Here is a 24216-nt window from a genome sequence, read left to right as displayed (position 1 = left end):
ATAAGCAACGGAAATGTAATTCTCATAGTTCTGGAGGCTGGGAAGTCTAAGATTAAGGTGCCAGCAGATTTAGTGTCTGGCAAGAACCCATTTCCTGGTTCATAGATAGTCCTCTTCTTGCTGTGTCCTTGCATGGTAGAAAGGGTCGGGAAGCTCCCTGGGATCTCTTTTGGAAGGGCACTAATCCCATCCACCCTCAAGACCTAATCACCTCCAAAGGCCCCAGTTCTAAATACCATCACGTTAGGGTTTGGGATTTCAACATGTGAATTTTTGAGACAAGCATTCGGTCTAGAGCAGAAATGGATTTTCAGAGATTTCAGAAAGGAACATAGTTCAACGCAGCCAACACCTGGGTTTTCATCCAGTGAGAGCTGTGTTGGACTTCCAACCTGTAGAACTGTAGGTTAGCCAGTTTGCGCTGTGTTAAGATGCTAAGAGTGTGGTCATTTGCAGCAATAAGAAACTACTACGAGGTCACGTAGCCAGAAAGGGACAGAGCAAGGATTCCAGTCTGGTCTGTCTAACCTGAAGCCCACCCGGAGACTGGACAGACTTAACCTTTTCTGCTGCAGAAGGAGCTCACCAAGCTACTGGTTGGATTACCTGAGCCAGAAGTGTGGGAGCTGTGTCGTTTGGGGAGAGGCCAGGTAGGTGAAGCTCGCTGCTCAGGACCCTGTGGTTAGAACGCAGGTCAGAGCTGTTGCATGAATTCAACAAGGAAGCCATTAGACTGATGTGTGTCTGGTGATGCGGTGGCCTGTGTCAGCAAACCAAAATCTAAGCCCGTAAATGCCTCAGGGTTAAGAAATTAAAATGCTAAGGCCCACCAATCACGAACAGCCAACGAAGCTTTCAACTACACTCAATCAAATAATTTCCTATCTTTGCTTCTGCACTTTCTCTGCCTTTCCCATGGCCCTGACCAGTTAAGGGCCCCTAATCACTTTTGGTTTGGTGCTGCTGGATTTGAGTTGAGTTTTGCTCACATACATGCTTACAATTTTTAATATGCCTCAGTTTATCTTCTAACAGATCCTGACAGCCCTGCATGATCCCTCCAACCCAAAGTGGACGGTCACACCTTTTCCTCTTGTGGGAGAGCATCTGAATATTGCTCATTTGGGTCAATATATTTTTTGGAGTGCCTGAGGATGTGCAAGCATTAAGTGTATCCTATAAGGATAGGACGGTGACCGTGACAGACATGGAAGTTTCTTGCCCACCTGGAGGTTGCCATCTCTTGAGGAAGAGAAAGACTAATCCTCCCAATAACCCTACCATGATCACCAGCCCCACTCTGCAATCAAGGAGGCTACACTGAGCAGCTCCAGGCCATGTCCATGGCCTCCCGGCCTCCCGTGCTGTCGAGTGCAGAGTAGCAGGGAGGCTCTGACTCCAGAGTCTAATTCCTGAGGAAAGGTGCACTTGTTTGTTGCTTACCTGTGTTGCAGAATTCAGACTGGTTCCCACAGCAAGGGCAGAGGAGAGCAAGCCCAGTGGTGCAGTCCTGGGACCCAAGGGAGGACCAGAGCAGTTGGGCCCTTGAAAAAAAGAAGGAAATCAGGAAACTATAATTATATCCAGATGTCTTATTTTATGCCGCCATAAAAAACGAGGCTATAAGAAAACATTTGCTGCTATTAAAAGATGTTCATGGGATGTAGTTATATGGAAAAATTAGGTTGCAAACCAGCCTACCTTATGAGTCTCTTTCTGCTTTTGGGGTAAAAATACTGTACATATAGGGATTTTAAAAATTTTGTGTAAATACACTTCAATGTGTTAACTGAGTGTAATTAGGTTATGGATATAGAGGTGCCAGGTTTAGCAAATAAAAATATAGGACACCCAGTTAAATTTGAATTTCAGATAAGCTGCAAATAATTTTTTAGAACAAGCAAGTCCCACGCAATCATTCATTGTTTATCCAAAATCCAAATTTAACAGGAGGCCCTGTTTGTGGGTTGTTTTTTTTTTTTTTTTTTGTCTTTTTATCCAGCAACCGTCTATGTGGGATTTTGTTTGTTTACCAGTGTTTTTTTTATAATGAATATACACTACTCTTGAAATAAAAAGGGAAATCAACGGGAGTTCTGCCTTGGAAAGAAGGATGAGTTATAGAGGTGTGCCCCCAGGTAGTCTGGATTCCCCGGGGCCAGGTCACCCGCCCCATAAACTCTGCCCTCCCGCGCGGTGAGGACGCCGACCACCAGGTGGCGCTGCCGGGCTGCGATCCGGGAGGCCCGGGATCCGAGCGTCGGGGGAGAGGGAAAGACCTACTACATACGGTGCCTCCTCTCGGAATCCAGGTGCCTTTTGGATCCAAGTGGCACTGAGGATTCCCCAGGGGCAGAGCTAGGGGTTCAGGAAGAGCTGGGTGCAAAGTAAGAGCTCCATCTCCAAAGCGCACCTGTCGCCCCTTTCTATTGACTGCTGGTGACTGGGTGCGTCCGTGGCTGAAGGGAGATGCAGCCACCTGCTGCGTCCTGAGGGTCCTGCTCCCTTTCCTCCGACTTCACCCCAGGCATCTCCTCATTGACTCAGCTCAGATGCCTCCGGGGACTCAGTCCTTGCCCCGGGACACTCAACTGTGGGCAGACTCAAGAGAGAGAGGAGGGGAGGCCCACTCCTTGGCTCCGGGATGGAAGGGTCTAATTCCCAACGAGGGAGAAATGAATACATTCAACCTGTGTGTGATGCTCGGAGATTTAAACTGCTGGCCAGTTGAGCTTAGTCCACACCTTGGCATAGCATGTGTTAAACAAAAAGGTTTAGTAAATATTTTTCATTCAATCAACAAATACTCTAAGACCCTCTCTGTGCCAGGTGCTGGGTTGGACTCTGGGGATAAGATCCCTGCCCTCCAGCTTATATTCTGGAAGAAGAGAGAAAAAAAAAAAAAAGAGAAAGAGAGACAAACGACAAACAGGTTGAACAATACTATAATTAATTATAATACTATAATTTCACATGGTGTTAAGCAGGTGTTGGGGAGTGTGATGGTTTATTTTAAGTGTCAACTTGGCTGGGCCGTGGCACCCATATATTTGGTCAAAAATTCTAGATGTTTTAGGATACTTGGGTGGCTCAATGGTTGAGTGTCTGCCTTTGGCTCAGGTCGTGATCCCGGGGTCCTGGGATTGAGTCGCACATCAGGCTCCCCTCAGGAAGCCTGTTTCTCCCTCTGCCTGTGTCTCTGCCTCTCTCTGTGTGTCTGTCATGAGCAAGTAAATAAAAATCTTTAGAAAAAATTCTAGATGTTTCTATAAATGTATTTTTTGATAGGTTTAACATTTAAATCAGTAGGCTTGGATAAAGCAGACTTTGGATGGCCTCATCCAATCAGTTGAAGGCCTTAAGACTGACCTCCCCCGAGAGAGAGTAGCTCATCGGGAAGAAAAATACACAGTGAGTTGCCATGCACATGCCCATAATGTAGGAAAGGCAACTATGAAATCTGGAAATGAAAAAATAAAAGAGAAAAAAAATCCCCCTTCCCTCCCCCTCACCTCCATTTTCAAACTAGATCTGCTCCAGGGCAAGGAATGTCCTACCTAACAGTGCAAGTGAACAAACTGATTTTTGCTTTAGAGCCTCAAGATCTGACTCTCAGTGATTTAAAGGTGATCTCTGAGAGTGATTTTGGCTACAGGGATTTTAGCTTCTTGTAGTGACCTTTGAATTTCCTGTTCACCCCCAGGAAATCTGGGACTTCACAGAGCAGAGTCCAAGGCTAGTAAGCCAAAGCCATGATCAGGGTTAATTGCCAAATGGATTTTCTCAGAAGCCTGGGTCCAGCATAAAGTGGGCAGGTAGCAAATCCTTGTCCAGGGGGTCAAACAAGGTCAAGGTCCAAGGTCACGGAGTCCACTGAAGGATGTGCTAGTCAGGGTCTGCAGTGGCCAGCAAAAGGGAGATACTTGGAAATGGGCCCTGACTAGGGGATATCATTTTCATAGCTGGGAAGGGGTTTGGGGCCTAGCAGCATTTCCCAGAATGCCTTCTATTTTCTTCTTGAGAAGTGGCGAGAGCCGAGGGAGTGATGGGTTTCTTAGCGCAGTTCTATTATGAGTGGACTTGACCACAATCTACCAGCACCACGACAGAAAGAAAGCAAGTGTAACTGCTGCCTCCCACCCCACCCCGTGTCCTGTGAGAGTCTCATCCTGTAATGGGTTGAATGGTGGCTCCAAACAATATGTCCACATTATAGTTCATGGGACTTGCAAATGTGACCTAATTTGAGACAAGGCTCTTTGCATGGGATGCCTGGGTGGCTTAGCAGTTGAGTATCTACCTTGGCTCAGGTCGTGATCCTGCAGTCTTGGGATCGAGTCCCACATCGGGCTTCCTGCAGGGAGCCTGCTTCTCCCTCTGCCTGTGTCCCTGTGTCTCTGCCTCTCTCTTTCTGGTCTCTCATGAATAAATAAACAAAATCTAAAAAAAAAAAAAAAAAAATGAAAAAGGAAAAAGAAAAGGCTCTTTGCAGACATAGTTGAAGATCTTGAGATGAGATCTGTCTGGGGGATCATTATCCAGATGGGACCTAAATCCAATGACAAGTGTCCTTACAAGAGACACACAGAGGAGAGACACCCAGACAGAAGAGGAGAAGACTGTTTGACTATGGAAGCAAAGAGCTGAGTAATGGAGCCACAAGCCAGGAAACTCCTGGAGCCGCCCGAAGCTGGAAGACAGGAACAGAATCTCCCCCAGAGCTTCCGGAGGGAGTGTGGCCCTGCTGACACCTTGACTCTGGACTTGTAGCCTTGAGAGAAGCAAGACAATCAGTTGCTGTTGTGTGAGGCACCCGGTTTATGGTAATTTGTTGCAGGAGCCCTAGGAGATGAATACACATCCCAACCCACATTTTCTTTCTTTCTTTTCTTTTTTTTTTTTTTTTCTTCTTCTTCTTCTTCTTCTTCTTCTTCTTCTTCTTCTTCTTCTTCTTCTTCTTCTTCTTCCTCTTCCTCTTCCTCTTCCTCTTCTTCTTCTTCTTCTTCTTCTTCTTCTTCTTCTTCTTCTTCTTCAAGATTATTTACTCATGAGAGACACACAGAGAGAGGCAGAGACACAGGCAGAGGGAGAAGCAGGCTCCCTGCTGGGCGCCCGATGGAGGACTGGATCCCAGGACCCTGAGGCAAAAGCAGACGCTCAACCACTAAGCCACCCAGGCGTCCCCCAAACCACATTCTCTACCAATTCCTGGGGGTTTACTCTTCTTCTACACTTGCCCGATTTTGCCCCATTGTGCTCCATGTCCACCTGGAAGTGAGACGGTTCTCTCATTTTGTTCCACGTGAAAAGTATTTGCACTAAGAATTTCCTGTTCTTAGGAGAACCGTGGGGCAGGAGAGTAGCAGAGAAGGGTTCTGTTCTCCGGCACAAATACTAAGTTTTCCCTCATCCAAATGTGAGTAAATAAAATGGTCCCCAACCTTTACATAGTTAATCAAACACCTGTGAGAGAGCAAATCCTGAGAAACAGAATCGTGCATAAGAGTGTGTGTGTGTGTGTGTGTGTGAGAGAGACAGAGAGTGTCAGTGCGGGTGTCCCCAAGCTGTTCCCCTCCTCCACCCCTCCACCACCCCTGCTTCTAGAGAAGCCTTGCCATTGGGATACAGGATGCTCCCCAGAGCCTCCTTCTGAGACCACAGAAGGGCGAAATGAAAGAGGACTGCCCAGGACCAAAGACCTTCATGGGTGTCCTGGCAGGGGTGGAGGAGCAGCCGTGGTTTCTCTTCTCAAGGCAAATTGCAACCATGACAAGCAGGAAAAACAACCGCTTGTCACTGAAATGCCACCTCAGCAGTTCGCCCCTCACTGGCTGTGGGCACCTTGTTGTTCCTCCCCCACCCCCCACCTCCCGTGGCCCTTGTCGTGGTTGCAATTTGCCTCGAGAAGAGAAACTACGGCTGCTGTTTTTCTGGGGGGGTCCCTAGTGCCCCAAACAGTGCCTGGGTGCTCAAGAAATACTTGTCAAATATCAGAATAAATGAGTGATTGCATAAGCAAATGCTGTTTTGAGCCAGGGTGGTTCTGGAAAGAAATAGAAAGGCTTCTCCAGGGTGCCTGGGTGGCTCAGTTAAGCCTTTGGCTGGGGACATGATCCCAGGATCCTAGGATCCAGTCCCATTTTGGGTTCCCTGCTGAGCGGGGAGATGCTTTTCCTTCTCACTCTGCCCCTCCCCTTGCTCATGCTCATTGTCTCTCACAAGTAAGTAAATAAAATCTTTTTTTTTTTTTTTTTTTTAAAGAGAAAGGCTTCCCCAACAGAGTCTGAGGTCCACTTAGGAAGAGCCCCAGGTGACCTAGATGATAAGAAAGGGGAGCCCCTGGTATGGTAGGTAGACCCCCCTCCCCACCTGAGCACAGGGCTGGAACCCCCCAGAAGCCTCACAGGTCCTGGGGCCTGGCACGGGCGTGGAATCCCCATCATGCTTGGGGCGTTGGGAAACTCTTCTTCTGCACCTGTTTGCCAGCTGTGTTTTCCATTCATTAAACTTTTCCAGGGGCCCCTGGGTGGCTCAGCTGGATAGGTGTGTCTGCCTTCGGCTCAGGTCATGATCCCAGGGAGCTGGGATTGAGCCCTGCATCATAGGGCTCCCTGCTCGGTTGAGAGCCTGCTTCTCCCTCTCCCTCTCTTTTTGCTCATGTTCTCTCTCTCTCTCAAATAAATAAAATCTCTAAAAAACCCCAAGTTTTCCAAAGCATGTTGGGTTCAAAGTGTCTGTAACGGGTGGGTGCTGAATGGGGCCAAGGGGTTCCCGGAACGTGAAATGCACACCCTTCCCGCTGCCTGCAGGCCGACTTCAAAGGATAGGGTTAGTCCAGTGTAATTTAGGGAGCCCTTCGACACTTCCTGTGTGGGTGGCAGCCTGCGTGGGTCTGGCAGCAAGCTCTACTGCCCTGCTCCGTCCGGCCCCCATCGCCCCCCCACCCTGACATTTTGTTTTGAAATCATCAAACCTGCAGGTAAGTTGAAAAAAGACTATATTAAATACCACCCCCCCACACACCTTTCCCTAGATTCTCCAACTGTTAACATTTTTCCGTATTTGCTTTCTCTTTCTCTTCCCCTTTCTCTGTATATTTTACATAATTTTATTTTGCTGAACAATTTGCAAGCAACTTGCTGACATCTTGGTGCTTCGCTTTTGAGTATCTCAGCATCTCCGAATAAGGATGTTCTGCGGCAAAACCACAATACCATTTTTGACAACCGTACCAGCATCCCCTACACCATTTGTATTCAATTCTCTACAAGTGTCCCCCAAATGTCTTTTAAACCTGGATTTTTTCTCTGCTATTGGGAATCCGGCCGAGGTTCCTGTATGATATCTGGTTATGTCCCTTTTGTCTCCTGGGACCCAGAACGGTCGGCCACCTTTCCATTGTTGCTGTTGCTCTTGGTTTGTTTTCCAGACACTGGCTCCTTTGAAGAGTCTTTGCCACTTGGCTCGGAGGTTGTCACCCAGGCAGGATTAATCTGCTGATTGACTCATGGCTACTGTCCGGCCTAGTGTGTCGGGCACGAGCACTATGGACGTGTGGTGTGTACGCCCCTGGTAACCAACCCATCAGAGGGCAGATAACATCAGGCTGTGCCTTCTTGGTGATGCTGAGCCATGTTCTCTGTTTCCTCCTTGGTGATTAGGAAGTAGCCCATGCGGATGCTGCAGTGGCTCAGTTGGCTGAGTGTCTGCCTTTGGCTCATATCATGATCCCGGAGGCTTGGGATCGAGTCCCGCAGGGAGCCTGCTTCTCCCTCTGCCTATGTCTCTGCCTTTCTCTGTGTGTCTCTCATGAATAAATAAATAAAAAATATATTTTTTTTAAAGAAAAGTAGGAAGTAGTTTGTGGGATCCTCATATGGCCCTGGGGTCAACTGAATATCCCACTCACCTGAGAGTTTTAGCCATCAGAGACGAGGCTTACCTGATTGCAAGCGGTGGTGGTTCATTCTTTGATTCCTTCCACATTTACGAGCTGGAATTTACCCCATCTTTTTCCCCTAAAAAAAAAAAAAAATCACTGTGGATTCATGGATTTAAAAAAAATGTGGGGCAGCCTGGGTGGCTCAGCGGTTTAGCGCCACCTTCAGCCCAGGGCCTGGTCCTGGAGACCGGGGATCGAGTCCCACATCGGGCTCCCTGCATGGAGCCTGCTTCTCCCTCTGCCTGTGTCTCTGCCTCTCTCTCTTTCTGTGTTTCTCATGAATAAATAAATAAAATCTTTAAAAAAATGTGTTCGAAGTGGACACTCTCATTATCCCTTTTGGTGTTCATGTGGTCCCACAGCGAGCCATGGAGGTCTTTCAGGTAAGCTCCCGCATCCCTTGGCACCACAGGATACTCTGCAGAGGACTCATGCTGTATGTTTTTAGCCCCAGACCCAGAAATAACCATGTCTTCAAGGAGTCCTGGCTCCCTTAGTGGGGAACGATGGCTAGAAAAGAAGAGCACACAGTGTGATGTGTGTTCACTGCTACAGGAATGTTTTTGCTTCTAGATCTGTCAGCGAACAGAAACTGGAAACTCATTTTTAAAACAATCATGAGTTCAAACTGATCTTTCCACCTCAAATTTAACATCGTAGGGTTTTTCTTTAACTGCTTTTACTTATTACTAGTGTTCTTTTTCTCTTACAGTAAAATATGTATTTCCTTAATATTATATTATGCATAAAAGAGTTTCAGAATTACAAGACCAATAGTATTACTAATAATACATCTACTAAGTAAAACATAAGTTTTTTGGTTTTTTTTTTTTTCAGTTGATTTTGTTCTTAGAACAGATCCTATTAGGGATGTACAGTCCGAGTACTCGAGTTCATTCCCTGCTCTGTGTGGTTATCAGTCGGATATATAATCCATTTGTTTTGTTCCTGTTTGCACTCTGTGGTGGGATTTACCTTATCCCATCCTTGCAAAATTTTGTTTTTTGCACACACGAAACATTTATATGGTTCAAAATTAAAATGATATAGAAAGGTATACAAGCGAAGTCTCACCACCTTCCCATTCCCTCCACGTTGTTTCCTCTCCCCAACATGGTTAATCCTTTTCATAGGACGCCTGAGTGGCCCAGCGGTTGAGTGCCTGCCTTTGGCCCAGGGTGTGGATCCTTGAGTCCCCGGATTGAGTCCCACAACGGGCTCCCTGCATGGAGCCTGCTTCTCCCTCTGCCTGTGTCTCTGCCTCTCTCTCTGTGTCTCTCATGAATAAATAAATAAAATCTTAAGAAAAATATCCTTTTCATTAGTATCTGTTTTAACTTCTTGTGTTTCTTTTCATGAAAATAATGCATGCGTTCTCATTTTCTCTCTCTTTCTCTTCTTCTTTTTTTAAAAAAGATTTTATTTCTTCATGAGAGACACAGAGAGAGGCAGAGATATAGGCAGATGGAGAGGCAGGCTCCTCGAAGGAAGCCCAATGCAGGACTCGATCCCAGATCCAGGATCACACCCTGAGATGAAGGCAGATGCTCAACTGCTGAGCACCCAGGCTTCCCTCATTGTCTCCTCTTGCTTATACAATGAGAGTAGAGTTTTTCATATCACCCTGAACTTTGCTACCCATTTAATTTAGACCTCCAGTTCTCACTTTCATTTCCTCCTGTTTGAGAACGCTCTGACCACATGGAATCCATTCAGTGTTGGCTTTTGTTGGCACCAGCTATGGTGCTGAGTATTAGGGAAGCCCCGTGACACCTTTGATGCCAGGGCATTGGGAATACCCAGGTCCTCCCGGGGCTTGCATGACCCCCAGACTCTGAGAGTGATGAGAAAGCAGTAGGATGAAAACCCAAAGTAGGGTGAAGGTCATGCAGCAGACTGAGTTCTCTGGTCCTGGACTCCAGTCCTCGGGCAACTCTTGGGATGTGGGTAGCTTTGGAGATGGGGTGCTGATCCTGGAGGATTAAGAAATATCACAAGGAGATGGGGCACCTGGGTGGCTCCATCTGTTAAGCATCTGCCTTTGGCTCAGGTCATGATCCCAGGGTTCTGGAATCGAGCCCTGCATCGGGCTCTCTGCTCAGCGGGGCATCAGGGAGCCTGATGTGTCTCTGTGTGTCTCTCGTGAATGAATAAATAACCCCCCCCTTTTTTTTTAAGAAAGAAAGGAAGTAGTTCGTGGGATCCTCATATGGCCCTGGCATCAACTGAATATCCTGCTCATCGGTTAGTTTTAACCATCAGCTAAAACTATCTCCCTCTCCCTCTGCCCCTCTGCCCATTTGTGTGCTCTCTCTCTCTCTCCCTGTCAAATAAAGCAAATCTTCTTTTTTAAAAAAGAGATATTGCAAGGAGAGAAGCAGTTTCTGTGACAAACACTTGCCTCAGTCAAAACACACACTTAAAAAAATTGAGATAAAATTCACATTACAGAAAACTCAACACTAAGCATTTTAAAGTGTATATTTAGTGGCTTTCAACACATTCACGATGCTGTATAACCACATTTTCACCACCCTAGAAGGAAACCTCATACCCATTAAGCAGTCACCCACCCCCACTTCCCCTTCCCCCAGTCCCTGGCCATCACCAAGCTGCTTTATGTCTTTATGGATTTCTAGACGTTTCATATAAATGGAATCATACGTACGTGCCCTTGATGCGTGGCTTCCATCACTTGCCTTAATGTTTTCAAGGTTCACCTGTGTTGCAAATGCCTGGGGACTTCATTCCTTCCCATGACCAGATAGCTCACGGCAGGCACAGCTGCGCTGCAGCCCGTTTAACCATTTCTCGGCTGGTTGCACAGCTGGGCTGCTTCCACTTCGGGCCGCCGCGGACAGTGTTGCTATGAGCCTTCTTACAGAAATCTTATACCCATCCGAGCACCTGTTTTCTATTCTCTTGGGCGCGCACCTAGGAGTGGGCCGGCTGGGCCATAGGGTGACTCTACGATTAACCCTTTGAGGGGCCCCCAGACTGTTTCCAGGGTTCTTACCAGTGATGTGTGAGGGTTCCGATTCCTCCACGTCCTTGCCGACACTTATTTTCTGTGTCTTTGATCCTAGCCATCCTGGTGGTTAAGTGGCCAAAGCCCATGCTTTGGTCACGAGCTTGCGATGGACCTTGTATGCTCTAGTGTCGCCCTTTGGTTTCATGAGGCTAGCTAGTGCTTCCGTTTCCCTGGAAGATTTGTCTTTGTTGTCTTTTAAGTTGGTGATCCCTGGGATTCATGGCTCTAGGAGAGGAATCCTGGTGTCTATGAAGCATGATGTTGGCTGAGTTTGCAGGAAACCTCAAATGGAAACTTTCCTGCATATAGTCCCACACAGGAGTACAGAAACACAGAGGTGACATTATGAACTTGGGGGGAAGGGTGTGAAATTCTTAATGAGACAGGTGACCTTTAGGACGGTTTTCAATCTACAACCATCTGTATGATTAAGACAACCTGGCCCAGGCCTGAGGGGTCCAGGCATCCTGACAAAACCACATGAAAAGGAAGAGTAGCATTTCTCAGGACCAGCGTTGGCCCCCACCAGGGGAGCTTTTTCCCCCACCAGGGGAGCCAGACACCTTACTGCCCCGCCTGGGGCCTTTAGCGGCAAGGAGACCAGGCCCTGGGGACTGGGGAACCCAGTGAGTCAGAGGCCAAGACCAGGGAGGGTGAGAATTACCACTTCCTGCATATGAAAAAACAGTCAGAGGAATGTCTGTTCCCGCTGTACCCAAGAATCAAATTGGATTCTTTCTACAAGCCTAAGCCCCAAGCCCCCCACAAACTCCTGTAAACCCAAGGAGTTGTTTTTTTTTTTTAAGATTTTTTACTTATTCATGAAAGACATAGAGAGAGAGAGGCAGAGACACAGGCAGAGGAAGAAGCAGGCTCCTTGCAGGCAGCCCGATGTGGGACTCGATCCCAGAACTCCAGGATCACACCCTGAGCCAAAGGCAGATGCTCAACCACTGAGCCACCCAGGCGTCCCTAAACCCAAGGAGTTTAAAGAAGGGAGGCCCAGCTAGTCTTCCTTATGGCTATTAATGATTTTAATCATGGCTGTTTTCAGGGGTTGGCAGCCAAGCCAGATGTTAATTACATTCATTCAATAATTGAGGTCTTATCTCGTGTAATCCTTATGCCAAATAAAGCGAGGTGTGAAAAGTGGGGGAATCCCATTTCATGGATCAGGTAAGCCTGGACAGATGAGGGGGTCATTTGTGGGGGAGCTGCTTTAAAGGAAGGATGCAACTGAGATAGCATGGAGGGGAGGAAGGAAAGGTGTGTCCCACATACGTGTACTGACCAAAGGTGAGAGTCCCAAAGTAGAAGGGACTTGTAGGCTAGAACCACAAATCATAAATATATCTGAAAATTACTGTGGCAAGTATGTTTTAAAAGGTTAATGGCCACGGGTGCCTGGGTGGCTCAGTTGGTTAAGCATCTGCCTCTTGCTTTCAGGTCAGGTCATTATCCAGTGGAGCATGAGTGGGGCTCCATGCTTAGTGCTCAGTGGGGAGTCTGCTTGAGGATTTCTCTCCCTTCCCTCTCCCCTCCCTCTGCTTGCACACACGCACACACACACACTCTCTCTCTCTCTCAAAAAAAAATCTTTAAAAATAAAAGTGTCATGGCCAAATTTTAAAAGTTTGAGGTTATGAAACACGAATAATCATTTCTTGGCATTGTTAATTGTGAGAGCCCTAGTTACCCTACAGAACATTTGCCAGACTCAAAAGACACTCTCTTTCAACTGAGATGGGTAGATATGTTTCAACTGAGGTTGGAGCAGGATATGTCGGGAGAACCTGAGCTTCCCAGGTCAGGTTACCCCTGCGGGTCCAGATCTAGTTGTTAAAAGCATCTACTACCACAATCCAAGTGTCCCAGTTTGGACAATAATTTACCAGGCTGCCCTGGTTACTCTCTTTATCGTGAATTATCACTATTATTTATTTTTAAAATTGTGATAGAATATACATAACAACATTTACCGCTTTAGCCATTTTTAAGAGGATAGTTTTATGGCATTAAATTCATTTTCAGGGCAGCTCTGGTGGTGCAACGGTTTAGTGCCGCCTGCGGCCTGGGGTGTGATCCTGGAGACCCGGGATCGAGTCCCACATCGGGCTCCCTGCATGGAGCCTGCTTCTCCCTCTGCCTGTGTGTGTGTCTCTCTCTCTGAATAAATAAAATCTAAAAAAAAAAAAAAATTCATTTTCATTGTTGTGAACCGTCACTACCATCCACGTCCAAAATTTTTTTTATCTTGTAAAACTGAAACTCCATACTCATGAAACATGAACGCCCATTCCTTCCTCCAGCCCAGACCCTGGCAACCATCATTTTCGATCCTGGGTCTGTGAATTTGACCACTCTAGGTACCTCATATAACTGTAATCATACAGTGTTTGTCTTTGTGTGACTTCTTTATTTCACTCAGTATAATATTTTCAAGATTTATCTCTGTTGTAGTGTATGTCAGAATTTCCTCTTTTAAAGCTGAATTATATTTCACTGTATATATATATATACACTCACTTTGTTTCTCCACTCCTCTATAGATGTTTGTCAACTTTCTTCTACCCTTTGGCTATTATGAGTAATGCTGCTATAAACATGGGTATACAAATATCTACTGTGTCTCTGCTTTCAGCTCTTTTCAATTCCAGAAATATAATTGTTGGATCACAAGGAAATTCTATTTTCTTTAAAGATTTTATTTATTTATTCATTAGAGACAGAGAGAGAGGCAGAGACGCAGGCAGAGAAGCGGGCTCCTCGCAGGGAGCCCAATGCAGGACTCAATCCCAGGATCCCAGGATCACTCCCTGAGCCAAAGGCAGACGCTCAACCGCCTAAGCCACCCAGGTGTCCCTGGAAATTCTATTTTTAACTCTTTGAGGAATTGCCATACTGTTTCCAATAGTGGTGGCACCATGTTACATTCCACCAGTAGTGCACGAGGGGTTCCAATTTCTCTGCATCCTCACCAACACTTGTTATTTCCCATTAATTAATTAATTAATTAATCAATCAATCTATAATAGCCATTCTAATGGTTTCTCACTGTGATTTTTTCCCTCTTTTTAAAAAGTTTTGGGCAGCCCGGGTTGCTCAGCGGTTTGGCACCGCCTTCAACTCAGGGCGTGATCCTGGAGACCCAGGATCGAGTCCCACGTCAGGCTCCCTGCATGGAGCCTGCTTCTCCCTCTGCCTGTGTCTCTGCCTCTCTCTGTGTGTCTCTCATGAATAAATAAATAAAATCCTTTTTAAAAAAGTTTAAAAATTTTAATTCTAGTATAGTTAACATGCAGTGTTATATTAGTTTCAGGTGTACAATATAGTGATTCAACAAATTTGTACATTACTCTGCTCATCATGGTAAGTGTTCTCTTAATCCCCTTCACCTATTTCATCCTTCCCCTAATCCACCAGCCCTCCGGTAGTCATTTGTTTGTTCTCTATAGTTGAGAGTCTGTTTCTTGGTTTTTTTCTCTCTTTCTCTCTCCTTTTCCTTTGCTCATTTGTTTGTTTCTTAAATTCCACATATAAGTGAAATCATATGGCATTTGTCTTTCTCTGACTGACTTATTTCACTTAGCATAATACACTAGCTCTGTCCATGTTGTTGCAAAAGGCAAGATCTCATTTTTCTTCTTCTTTTTTTTTAAAGATTTTATTTATTTATTCATAAGCAACAGAGAGAGAGAGAGAGAGAGAGAGAGAGAGAGAGAGAGAGAGAGAGAGAGAAGCAGGCTCCATGCAGGGGGCCTGACGTGGGACTCGATCCCAGGTCCCCAGGATCACACCCTGGACTGCAGGCGGCGCTAAACCGCTGCGCCACCGGGGCTGCCCTCATTCTTCTTTTGTGGCTGGATAATATTCCGTTGTGATACATACCACATCTTTTCTATCCATTCATCTATCTATGGATATTTAGGCTGCTTCCATAATTTGCCTATTGTAAATAATGCTGCAATAAACATAGGGATGCATATATCTTTTGGAATTAGTGTTTTTGTCTTCTTTGGGTAAATACCCAGTAGTGCGATTACTGGATCATAGGGTAGTTCCAGTTTTAATGTTTGGAGGAAACGCTATACTATTTTCCACAGTGGCTGTACCAGTTTGCATTCCCACCAATAATGCAAGAGAGTTCCTTTTGCTCCACATCCTTAGCAACATTTGTTTTTTGTGTTTTTGATTTTAGCCATTCTGACAGGCATGAAGTAATATCTCACTGTAGCTTTGATTTGCATTTCCTTGATGATGAGTGATGCTGAGCATCTTTTCATGTCTACTAGGCATCTGTATGTCTTCTTTGGACTCTGTTTAAGATTTTATTTTTAAGCAATCTCTACATGCAACATGGGGCTTTAACTCACAACCCTGAGATCAAGAGTTACGTGCTCCGCCTACTGAGCCACCAGGTGCCCCTGAGCTCACTGTGATTTTGATTGCATTTTCTTAGTGATGAGTGATACAGAACATCTTTCCATGGGCTTAGTGGCCATTTGTGTATCTTTTTCTGAGAAATATCTATGCAAGTTGTTTGCCCATTTTTGAATCAGGTTGTTTATTTTTTTGTTTTTGAGTTTTAGGAAGTCTGTATATATTCTGAGTATCAATCCCTTATCAAATATGTCATGGATTTTATTTTACATGGCTTTGGAACTTTTCAAACTTCCAAAATTTTGAGATATAAAGAATCCCCAAACTAGGCTCTTATTTGAACGACTCATAGTGTAAATGTATAATTGAATTATATAACTAAAAATTGGATAGCCCACCTTCGTAGTTATTTAGTTTAATGTTACAAATGCAAGTACATCAAACAATTTTATGAAGACTAAAATTGTAATAAAATCTAATCTCTGCTATTCTGCTTCTGCTTAGTATTCTCATTTAAATCCACATTATGTGCTGCACTATAAAGGATAAGTTGTTTATTTTATTTAAAATTTTTATTTAAAAAAATAAAATTTTTATTTTTATTTATTATTTTATTTTTTTTTAAAGGCACAACGGCCCTTGGTGAAATCTTTCCTTTTTTTTTTTTTTTTTTTTTTAAGATTTTATTTATTTGGGATGACTGGGTGGCTCAGTAGTTGAGCATCTGCCTTTGGCCCCAGGCAGATCCTGGAGTGTCGAGATCAAGTTCTGCATGAGGCTCCCCGCAGAGAGCCTGTCTCTCCCTCTGCCTGTGTCTCTGCCTCTCTTTCTCTCTTTCATGAATAAATAAATAAAATCTTTAAAAAAATCTATTTGTCTCCAGATCAGTAGTGACTGCCTTTCTTTCTTTTCTGATATTAGTAATTTGTGTCTTCTCTCTTTGGTTAGCTTGACTAGAGGTTTATCAATTTTATTGCCTTTTTTTTTTCTTGAGAACAGGTTTTTGGTTTTATTAATTTTCTCTATAAATTTCCTGTTTTCAATTTTATTGACTTCTACTTCATTTTTTTGCCATTGTTTTCTTCCTCTTGTTTTAGGTTTCTATTACTCTTCTTTCTCTGGTTTGTGGTCTAGGTAGAAGTTTAGATCATTAATTTTAGGTCTTTGTTTCTAGTATATGTATTCAATGCTATAAATTTTTCTCTACGTACTGCTTTTGCTGCATCCCACAAATTTTGATGTTTTTGTTTCATTTTCATTTATGATAGTTTCAAAATAATTTTTTGAGACTTCTCTGATTCATATGTCACTTAAAAATATGTTGTTTTGGATGCCTGAGTGGCTCAGTGGTTGAGCATCTGCCTTTGGCTCAGGTCGTAATCCTGGGGTCCTGGGTTTGAGTCCCGCATCGAGCTCCCTGCTTTTCCCTCTGTCTATGTCTCTGCCTCTCTCTGTGTCTCTCATGAATAAATCAATAAAATCTTAAAAAAATTTTTAAAAATGTGTTATTTAATCTCCAAATATTTTGGGATTTTGCAGCTATCTTTCTGTTACTGATTACTAGTATTCCATTGTGATCTGAGAACATAATTTATGTGATTTCTATTCTTTTAAACTTGTTTAGATCTGTTTTACAGCCCAAAATGTGGTCTCTTTTGGTGACTGTCCCATGTGAGCTTGAGGAGAATATGTATCATGCTGTGGTTGGGTGAAGTCTTCTGTAAATGCCGTTGAGATCCAGTTGATTGATGGAGCTATTCAGTTCAACAGTATCTTTATTGTTTTTCTTTCTGTGTGTATCCCTGTGTGCTCTCTTCTTATGAAGACATCAATCATTAGATTTAGGGGCTACCCTAATCAGGCATGACCTCATGTTAACGTAACTACTTACATCTGCAAAAGATCCTATTTCCAACTAATGTCTCATTCTGTGATTCCAGGTGAACATGTCTTTTTTTGGGGACATCATTCTACCTACTACACTTACTACCACATCAACAGACTCCAGTGTAATAAAAGTGGATTATGACTGACAGACCTACAAGACACAGATTATTTAAGATAGAGTTATTAGGGAAACCCAAAACAACAGAAGAGAAAAAAAACAAAACCAGGCCTCTAGAGGACACTGAAGTCTGTGGCACCAACAACTACAGCAAATGTTCAACACAGCCTCGATCCTCACCAGATTATCAGAGAACCTCACACTAAAGCCTGATTTGCTCACGTCCTATTTTCACATGCATCACACCCAACCTTCAACCAAAAATGACAAGCCATGCTATAGGCGACTATGTAGTCTGAAGAGACAAAGCAAGCATCAGAACCAGACCCAGGTAGGACAACGATTTTGGGGGTGTCAGGGAGTTTAAAATGACTATGGTTAATGTGTCAAGGGAGGGGTTGACAGCCTGCAAGAACAAATGGGTAGTGAAAGCAGAGACTAGAAGGCTGGAGGAGTTGGAGTTGTCTCCCGGTCCTGCCCCCAGGGCAGATAAGGCTCTGGTAAAGCAGATTCTCTGGATTTACCCCTTTATTAAAGAGAACAAAATGCTCTGGCCTTTCAAAATGGTTACATTGTCCCTGAGCCTGTTTAAAAATGGTTACTTTTCCCTCTCCTTGCTTGACACCTGGGGATTTTTCCAGAACCTTCACAGTGAGAGGCTGGTGGGACTCCTGGAAGTAAATCCCAGGGAAGGGTGGGACTCCAGGGGTTTTAACTGTCAGCTTCGGGAGAGTCATCAGATTGTATGGGATTGCTGGCTCCGATGGCTGCTTCCATTCCTGGTAAGTTGCAGGTTTTTTCTGTATTGCCCCCTTCCGCCCCCCCCACCCCAGATTTCAACCTGGTGGTTTGGCCTATGACCTCAGTTTTCGGTTTGCTCAGGTTTTTCTCTCGTGAGGATGGAAGTAACCGACTTCCAAGCTCTTTACATCTAAGACTTGTCTTGTGGTGGCTTTTTGTTATTCAGAGTGATACAGTTTTGTATTATGATTCTGTCTTCCTCCTAAGTCTTCTTTTTTCCTCCTTAAAGGCATTTCGCTCCCCCTCCTCCCCCCCCCCCCCCCCGCTCCTGCACCTGCTGAGGACTATAGGGAAACAGACATGCAGTAACAAAAATAAGAAACATGAGGAAGCTATAAGGGCCCAGAATCTTACAAACGCTCTTAAGAGTGATGACTTTCTGGCCTGTGATTCTGACTTTCCTTCTAGAAGTTTATTGAAGCCTCAGTAACTTCTGTATCCGACCTTTGGGGATGATGGCCGCTCCTGCCATTCTGCTGCCAAGTATTTCTTATCTTGTCCTGCAAAAAGTGTATCTGCTGTGTTTCCTTGTATTGCCGTTACTTTGTAAACAGTTCCAGCTCCAAGGCTCAGTCTTCTCCGTCCTTGATGGCTGCTGCAGTCTTGTACAAAGCCAGCCCGAGATTAGGACTCTGGGAAGATGGGCTGTCAGTTGAATTGGATCCTTTCCCCCAGTTGGTGTGGGGTAGAATGAATCACATATGTCACTAATAGGCCACTTACTAGCACATCAGCCCAGGCATGTATCCACGAGGCCCCGACAGGGACAGATGGCTCCTGGGAAGAGCCTTTCTGAATCTGACAACTGGAAATTTGACCAAACCATCCATGCATGTTCCTTGTAGAAAATTTAGGAAATACAGATAAGTATAAAGAGGAAAATAAAAATGATCCATAATCCCACGGTCCCTATTTTTATTCCCCTGGCCTTTTTGCTGTGCACTGCTAATAACTCAAGGAGGAAGGATGAAGAGTTCTCTAGGAATCAACAAAAACCAAGGACTGCTACTGCCTGAATTGTTATGTATGCCTACAAAAAGGGATAACACAGGGGTTTGTTCCTGCTGGGCAGGAATATAGCCTTTTTGGCCAAATGTGTCTGGGTTCCAAATCTGTCCCTTACTAGATGACCGCGGGCAAGTTGCTTCTGTTTCAGTGTCCTCCCCCGCCAGATGAGCCTGCTACCACCTAGCCCCCAGGGTGGTTGGGAATTAATTAAGTGACCCAGTGTGCCTAAAGCACTTTCTACAGTGCTGAGTGCAAAGCATTCAATGAGTGGAGCAGTTGGAGGAAAAGAAGCAATGACAGAAGGAACTGGAGACCACGTAGTACATTGTGCTTAATTGTACTTCCAGCAGAGGATTTCCTGCTGTTTTAAATGGGATTTATGACAGAGACCCAGGTTTCAGCTTGTCTTCACAGAGGAATGCCAGCTAATAAATAAAGAAGGAATAATATTAGAATTGGATAATCGCCATTCTGCAGACTCCCATAATAACGGATTCGGTCAACATCATCAGATGCTAAAGCCATGGAGCAAAGCGCTGTCAGATGTGAGGTGTTCACACAGTATCAAAGTCTCCTTTGACAGATTATGTATTAATGACAGGAGAGGCCTGTCAGACCTCACCTTAACGAAATGGTCAAAATCAGATTCAGAAATAGTGAGACAGACTAACATTATGTGCTCCCTGATGTGATCTATTAAGGAGGACACAACATCACCTCCAGTAGCATCTTGTCCAAAATAGTTCATCTGAATTACATCACGAGGAAGAAATTATGCAAACTGAATTTGGGAGTATAGTCCGTAAAACTCTTAAAGAATGTCAGGGTCATGAAAAAAGGTGCAGGGACACCTCTACGTGAAAGTACATTAAACAGTGTGTGAACCTTGATTGGATGAAAGTGAGTATTTTTTTTGAAAAAGACATAAAGGACATTTAGGATATAATTGGAGAAATTTGAATAAGGACTATCTATTACATAATATTATTGTGTCCCTGCTAAATTTCTTGCCTGTGATGATGCTATTTTGGTTATATATGAGAATTGCCCACCTTCTTTTTGTAGAAGCCCGTGAGGTATTTAGGGGTGAAAGTGATCTTAGGTCTGCAACTTGCTTTCGAAGCGTTCAGCAGCAAAAAAAAAAAAAAAAAAAAAAAAAAAAAGAAGGTGTGGGTATACACAGATGTGTATCTAGAAAAAAGCGGTGAAGGATAAACGAGTATTTGTATGTTGACTTTTTTTTTCAAAGTTGGTATTTAAAAAAAAGTTCATAAGAAAACCCAGCTTCCAGATGAATGCTAGGACAAGACTTCTGACCAGCCTAGGCATTGAGACTCCCTCTTAAAAGAAAATTAGAGTGTCTGGCTTGAAGACACAGGCCTCATCTTTTCTGGCTGTGTTTCTGGTGTGTCTTCCTTATGGACATCTGGTCTGTAAAAGGTAAGTATAATCACTCTGTACACTTGAATTATATTTGGTTTTGCTTTACAGTTCCCAGAAGATTTCCATTGAGCTAATGTTTACGAGGTCCCTGAGTAGTGATACGACTAATGTGCTGCTGTATTTGGACACTAGGACTGCCTCCAACAGGCTCAAGAAAGTGTGTTGAAAAAAAGCCTATGTTTATGTTGTGATTTCACAATTATGTGGGAAGAACAAGGAGTCTGGGTGAAAGCCACTTTCCTTCCCAAGAACATCCGATCCCCTGTCACATATGCCCATAACCGTGACTCAGACCTGTTGTCACATCAGGGAAACATAGAAAGTAGGAAGTTAAGATCTTCTTACTGGGTGATCCATAAAGAAATAACATAATATTTAGACAACGAACAGCGTAGGTTGGTTTATGTTGTCTTACATAATGTCAATAGTGGACCACGAATTATTCTTTTCTTTGCCACTCAAAGCGGTTGGAGATGATCATTTCACAGGAAGGATGAATGAGATGGAATTCCAGCTCTTGGTGACAGAGATACTGTTATGCAGTAAATGGATAAGGATAGTGGGGAGAGTTCAAAAGATGAATCAGTCCCTAGCTGTAGCTCCTGCATCAAGGGATGGCACATTAGTTTCTTTTCGCCTGCCAATTCCAGCTGTTTGATGAGGACTGGTTCTGGAGGACTATATTAAGATGGATTCTTGACGCAGGGAGGCAGAGTGCAGTAGCTGAGTAGTGATGTCTGTGTTACGGTTTTTGAAAGACTGTCTTGGCTTGCATGTCATGCTGCCATCTTTGAATTCCCAACACAAACCAAATTGAACACTTGAAAAACACTAAAGTCTTCAAAAAGGCATTCATTAATGATCATAACAATAGCTAATATTAGTGAAGCACTTACAATGGGCCAGGCAGTAACCTGAATGGTTTGTGTTGACTTAATTGATCCACATGACGATTGGTGAGGTAAATGCCATTATTAATCTACTCATGTTACGAACAAGGGACTGAAGCCAGCTTCCTCAGGTCTTTGCTTACCTTCTCAGGAAGTCTTTTCTGGCTATTGTATTTCAAATTTCAACCCCCATCACTCTTCTCCGCTTTAACTGTCTCCTTGGCACCTGTCAATGGCCTGACCTTGTATATATGTTAGTTTTCAGTTATCATCTGTCACCTCTTACTGGAGCAATGTAAGCTCCTAGAAGGCTGAAATTTTTGTTTGGTTACTGCTCTCTCTCTCTTTTTTTTTTTTTTTAAGATTTTATTTATTTATTCATGATAGTCATAGAGAGAGAGAGAGAGGCAGAGACACAGGCAGAGGGAGAAGCAGGCTCCATGCCAGGAGCCTGACTTGAGACTCGATCCTGGGACTCCAGGACCGCACCCTGGGCCAAAGGCAGGCGCCAAACCGCTGAGCCACCCAGGGATCCCTTACTGCTCTATCTCTAACAACTCTTCTAAGTCCCCGCTTGACACTTAATTGTGCTCAAAAAATAGTGGTGAAATGAAGGAAGGAGCTTAAAGTAGTTAAATACCTTCCCTCAAAGGTTATACAGCCACTTAGTGGGGAAACGTGAGTGGGCAAGGGGAGTCTCAGGTTGGCTTTCTGTTGGGATGTTGAAAATGATGCCAAACATGACAGAGTCCCAGAAACTACAGAGACTCTAAGGTTTACAGATTTTGGGAGGAAAATAGAGAAGGAGGGACTGGTCTGCAAGCCAAAAAGGCTTCTAAACTGACAAAGCAGGAGCAACTTGTTTATGAGGTGCTAGATTGCCCTCACTGTGGGGCTTCTACTGAAGAGAGGGGAGGCTGGTATTTGCAGCCTGCTGGGATGGAGACAAAGGTCGCTTCTGTGGGTGGTGGGTGGTGGGGCCCCTAGAGCTGTGTGGTTGCCTAGGCTGTTCACAGTCACACCCCTGCCTCTGAAGATTTTTTGTTTTTGTTTTTGTCTCAAGAACAAATAAATTGGGAGATGTTGACAGTGTACAGAAACTACTGTACAGAAACTAGGTTTCTGCCAATGGCATGGAAAGAATGGAAATAAGTCTGTTGTCTGAAAGCTAAAATCCACAGATAATGGTCTGTGAGAGCACTAAGCCAAGTCCCCTTCAGGAGACAATGGCTCCTGGGCCAGAACAAGGGCTTGGTTGTCATTGTCAGAATATTGCAAAAGGACTGTCAGGGATGTGCCACTGGCAGCTTCATCTACACACTCTGCAGGGGGTGGGCTTGGGGGGGGCGGTACCAGGTCCAAGAGTGTGCACAGTGGACCTGGTGCTAGGGGCAGCTATTATGATCATGATTGTCGGGCTGTGTGGCAACGGCTGTGAAATATTCAAGTCAGAGAACTTGCTCAGAAGCCTTTTGGTTATGAGTTTGCTTCCTGGGGATCTTGGCTCAAACGAGACAAGGGCTGGTCATCAGAAGCCCTCAGGCCTGCAGCCTTGGGAGCCCTGGTTCTCAGAATGGGCTTGACTAATGTGAGCTCCATGAGGTCCACCCATCAGATCTCTGAGCCTCCAAGACTGAGGACCTGCCTTGGGAATCCTCCGAGAGCAGGTGGCTCTGAGACACCTTGCAGATCGCCAGCCCTCTCTTCTGGTCTTGCGTAGATTCAAACTTACTCATGTTCGTGGGCTTTGATGGGGTCTACACTGGGCATATGTAACCTGGATGTTCCTCATCTCTGTAGCTTCCTGAGTGGTCCTGCCTTTAGTGCCCTCATTACAGTCCCAGAGACCCAAGCAAGGTACATAGATTTCCACCAGGTTCTCTTTCCTGATAGTCTCTGTGAGCTGTGGCAGTTTCCTCTGGCTGCTCTAACAAATGGCCACATATTCAGTGGCTTAAACCACCACAAATTTCTTATCTTACAGCTCTAGGTTAGGAGTTCAACACGGTCTCATTGGGTAGAAATCAAGATGTTAGAAGGGCCACATTCCTTCTGGAGGCTCCAGGGGGAGAACATATCTTCTTGTCTCTTCCAGCTTCCAGAGGCTGCTATGCCTGTCATCCTCGGCTCATGGCCCCTTCCTCCACCTTCAAAGCCAGCAACAAAGGGTTGGGTCCTTCTCGCATTGTACCCTTCTGACTTTCTCCGTCTCCTTCTTTTGCCTTTTTTTAAAAAAGATTTTGTTTATTTATTTGAGAGAGTGCATGAGAGAGAGTGTGTGAGCAGGGGGCAGGGAGAATTAGACTCCATGGTGAGCAGGGAGCCCGACGCTAGAGCTCAATCCTAGGACCCTGGGATCATCCTGAGCCTAAGGTAGACACTTAACTGATTGAGCCACCCAGGCGTCCCTGCCTCTTCTTCTTTTAAAGATTTTATTTATTCATGAGAGACACAGGCAGAGGGAGAAGCAGGCTCCATGCCGGGACCCCGACGTGGGACTTGATCCTGGGACCCCAGGATCATGCCCTGGGCTGAAGGCAGGCGCTAAACCGCTGAGCCACCCCAGCCTCTTCTGCTTCTAAGGACTCTTGTGATTATATTGGGCCCACCTGGTTAATACAGGCTACTCTCCCTATTTTTTAGGGCAGCTGATTAGCAACTTGAATTTCATCTGTAACCTTGGTTCTCTTTGCCATGTGACTTAACACCATCACAG

General features: G+C 44.7%; 1 protein-coding gene and 1 long non-coding RNA gene across 5 annotated transcripts in view; one reads left to right on the top strand and one right to left on the bottom strand.

The window, feature by feature from the left end:
- The window catches only part of GPR55 (G protein-coupled receptor 55), a 69878-nt gene that overhangs the window by 7818 nt on the left and 37844 nt on the right, over nucleotides 1-24216 (top strand). Inside the window, exon 2 of one of the 4 annotated variants that reach the window (XR_003142623.3) lies at nucleotides 17294-17689. Coding sequence is in view for 1 of the 4 variants with exons in the window: in XM_025463398.3 (XP_025319183.3) it covers nucleotides 18104-18140 (37 nt within the window). In the remaining 3 variants the exon portion in view is untranslated. Of the gene's footprint in view, nucleotides 1-17293; nucleotides 17690-17765; nucleotides 18141-24216 lie in introns of those variants that run through there. The other 3 variants (XM_035718151.2, XM_025463398.3, XR_003142619.3) reach the window with 3 other exon arrangements.
- Nucleotides 607-10821, bottom strand: LOC112670149 (uncharacterized). The gene is made up of 4 exons (XR_003142799.3): nucleotides 10611-10821; nucleotides 7943-8018; nucleotides 1444-1544; nucleotides 607-676 (listed from the first exon to the last, which is right to left on the bottom strand). It is a non-coding gene; the product is annotated as an uncharacterized LOC112670149 (long non-coding RNA).

The sequence above is a fragment of the Canis lupus genome, chromosome 25 (genome assembly GCF_003254725.2).
Source record: "Canis lupus dingo isolate Sandy chromosome 25, ASM325472v2, whole genome shotgun sequence".
Lineage (NCBI taxonomy): Eukaryota > Metazoa > Chordata > Mammalia > Carnivora > Canidae > Canis > Canis lupus.
This window is presented reverse-complemented; position numbering and strand designations above follow the sequence as displayed.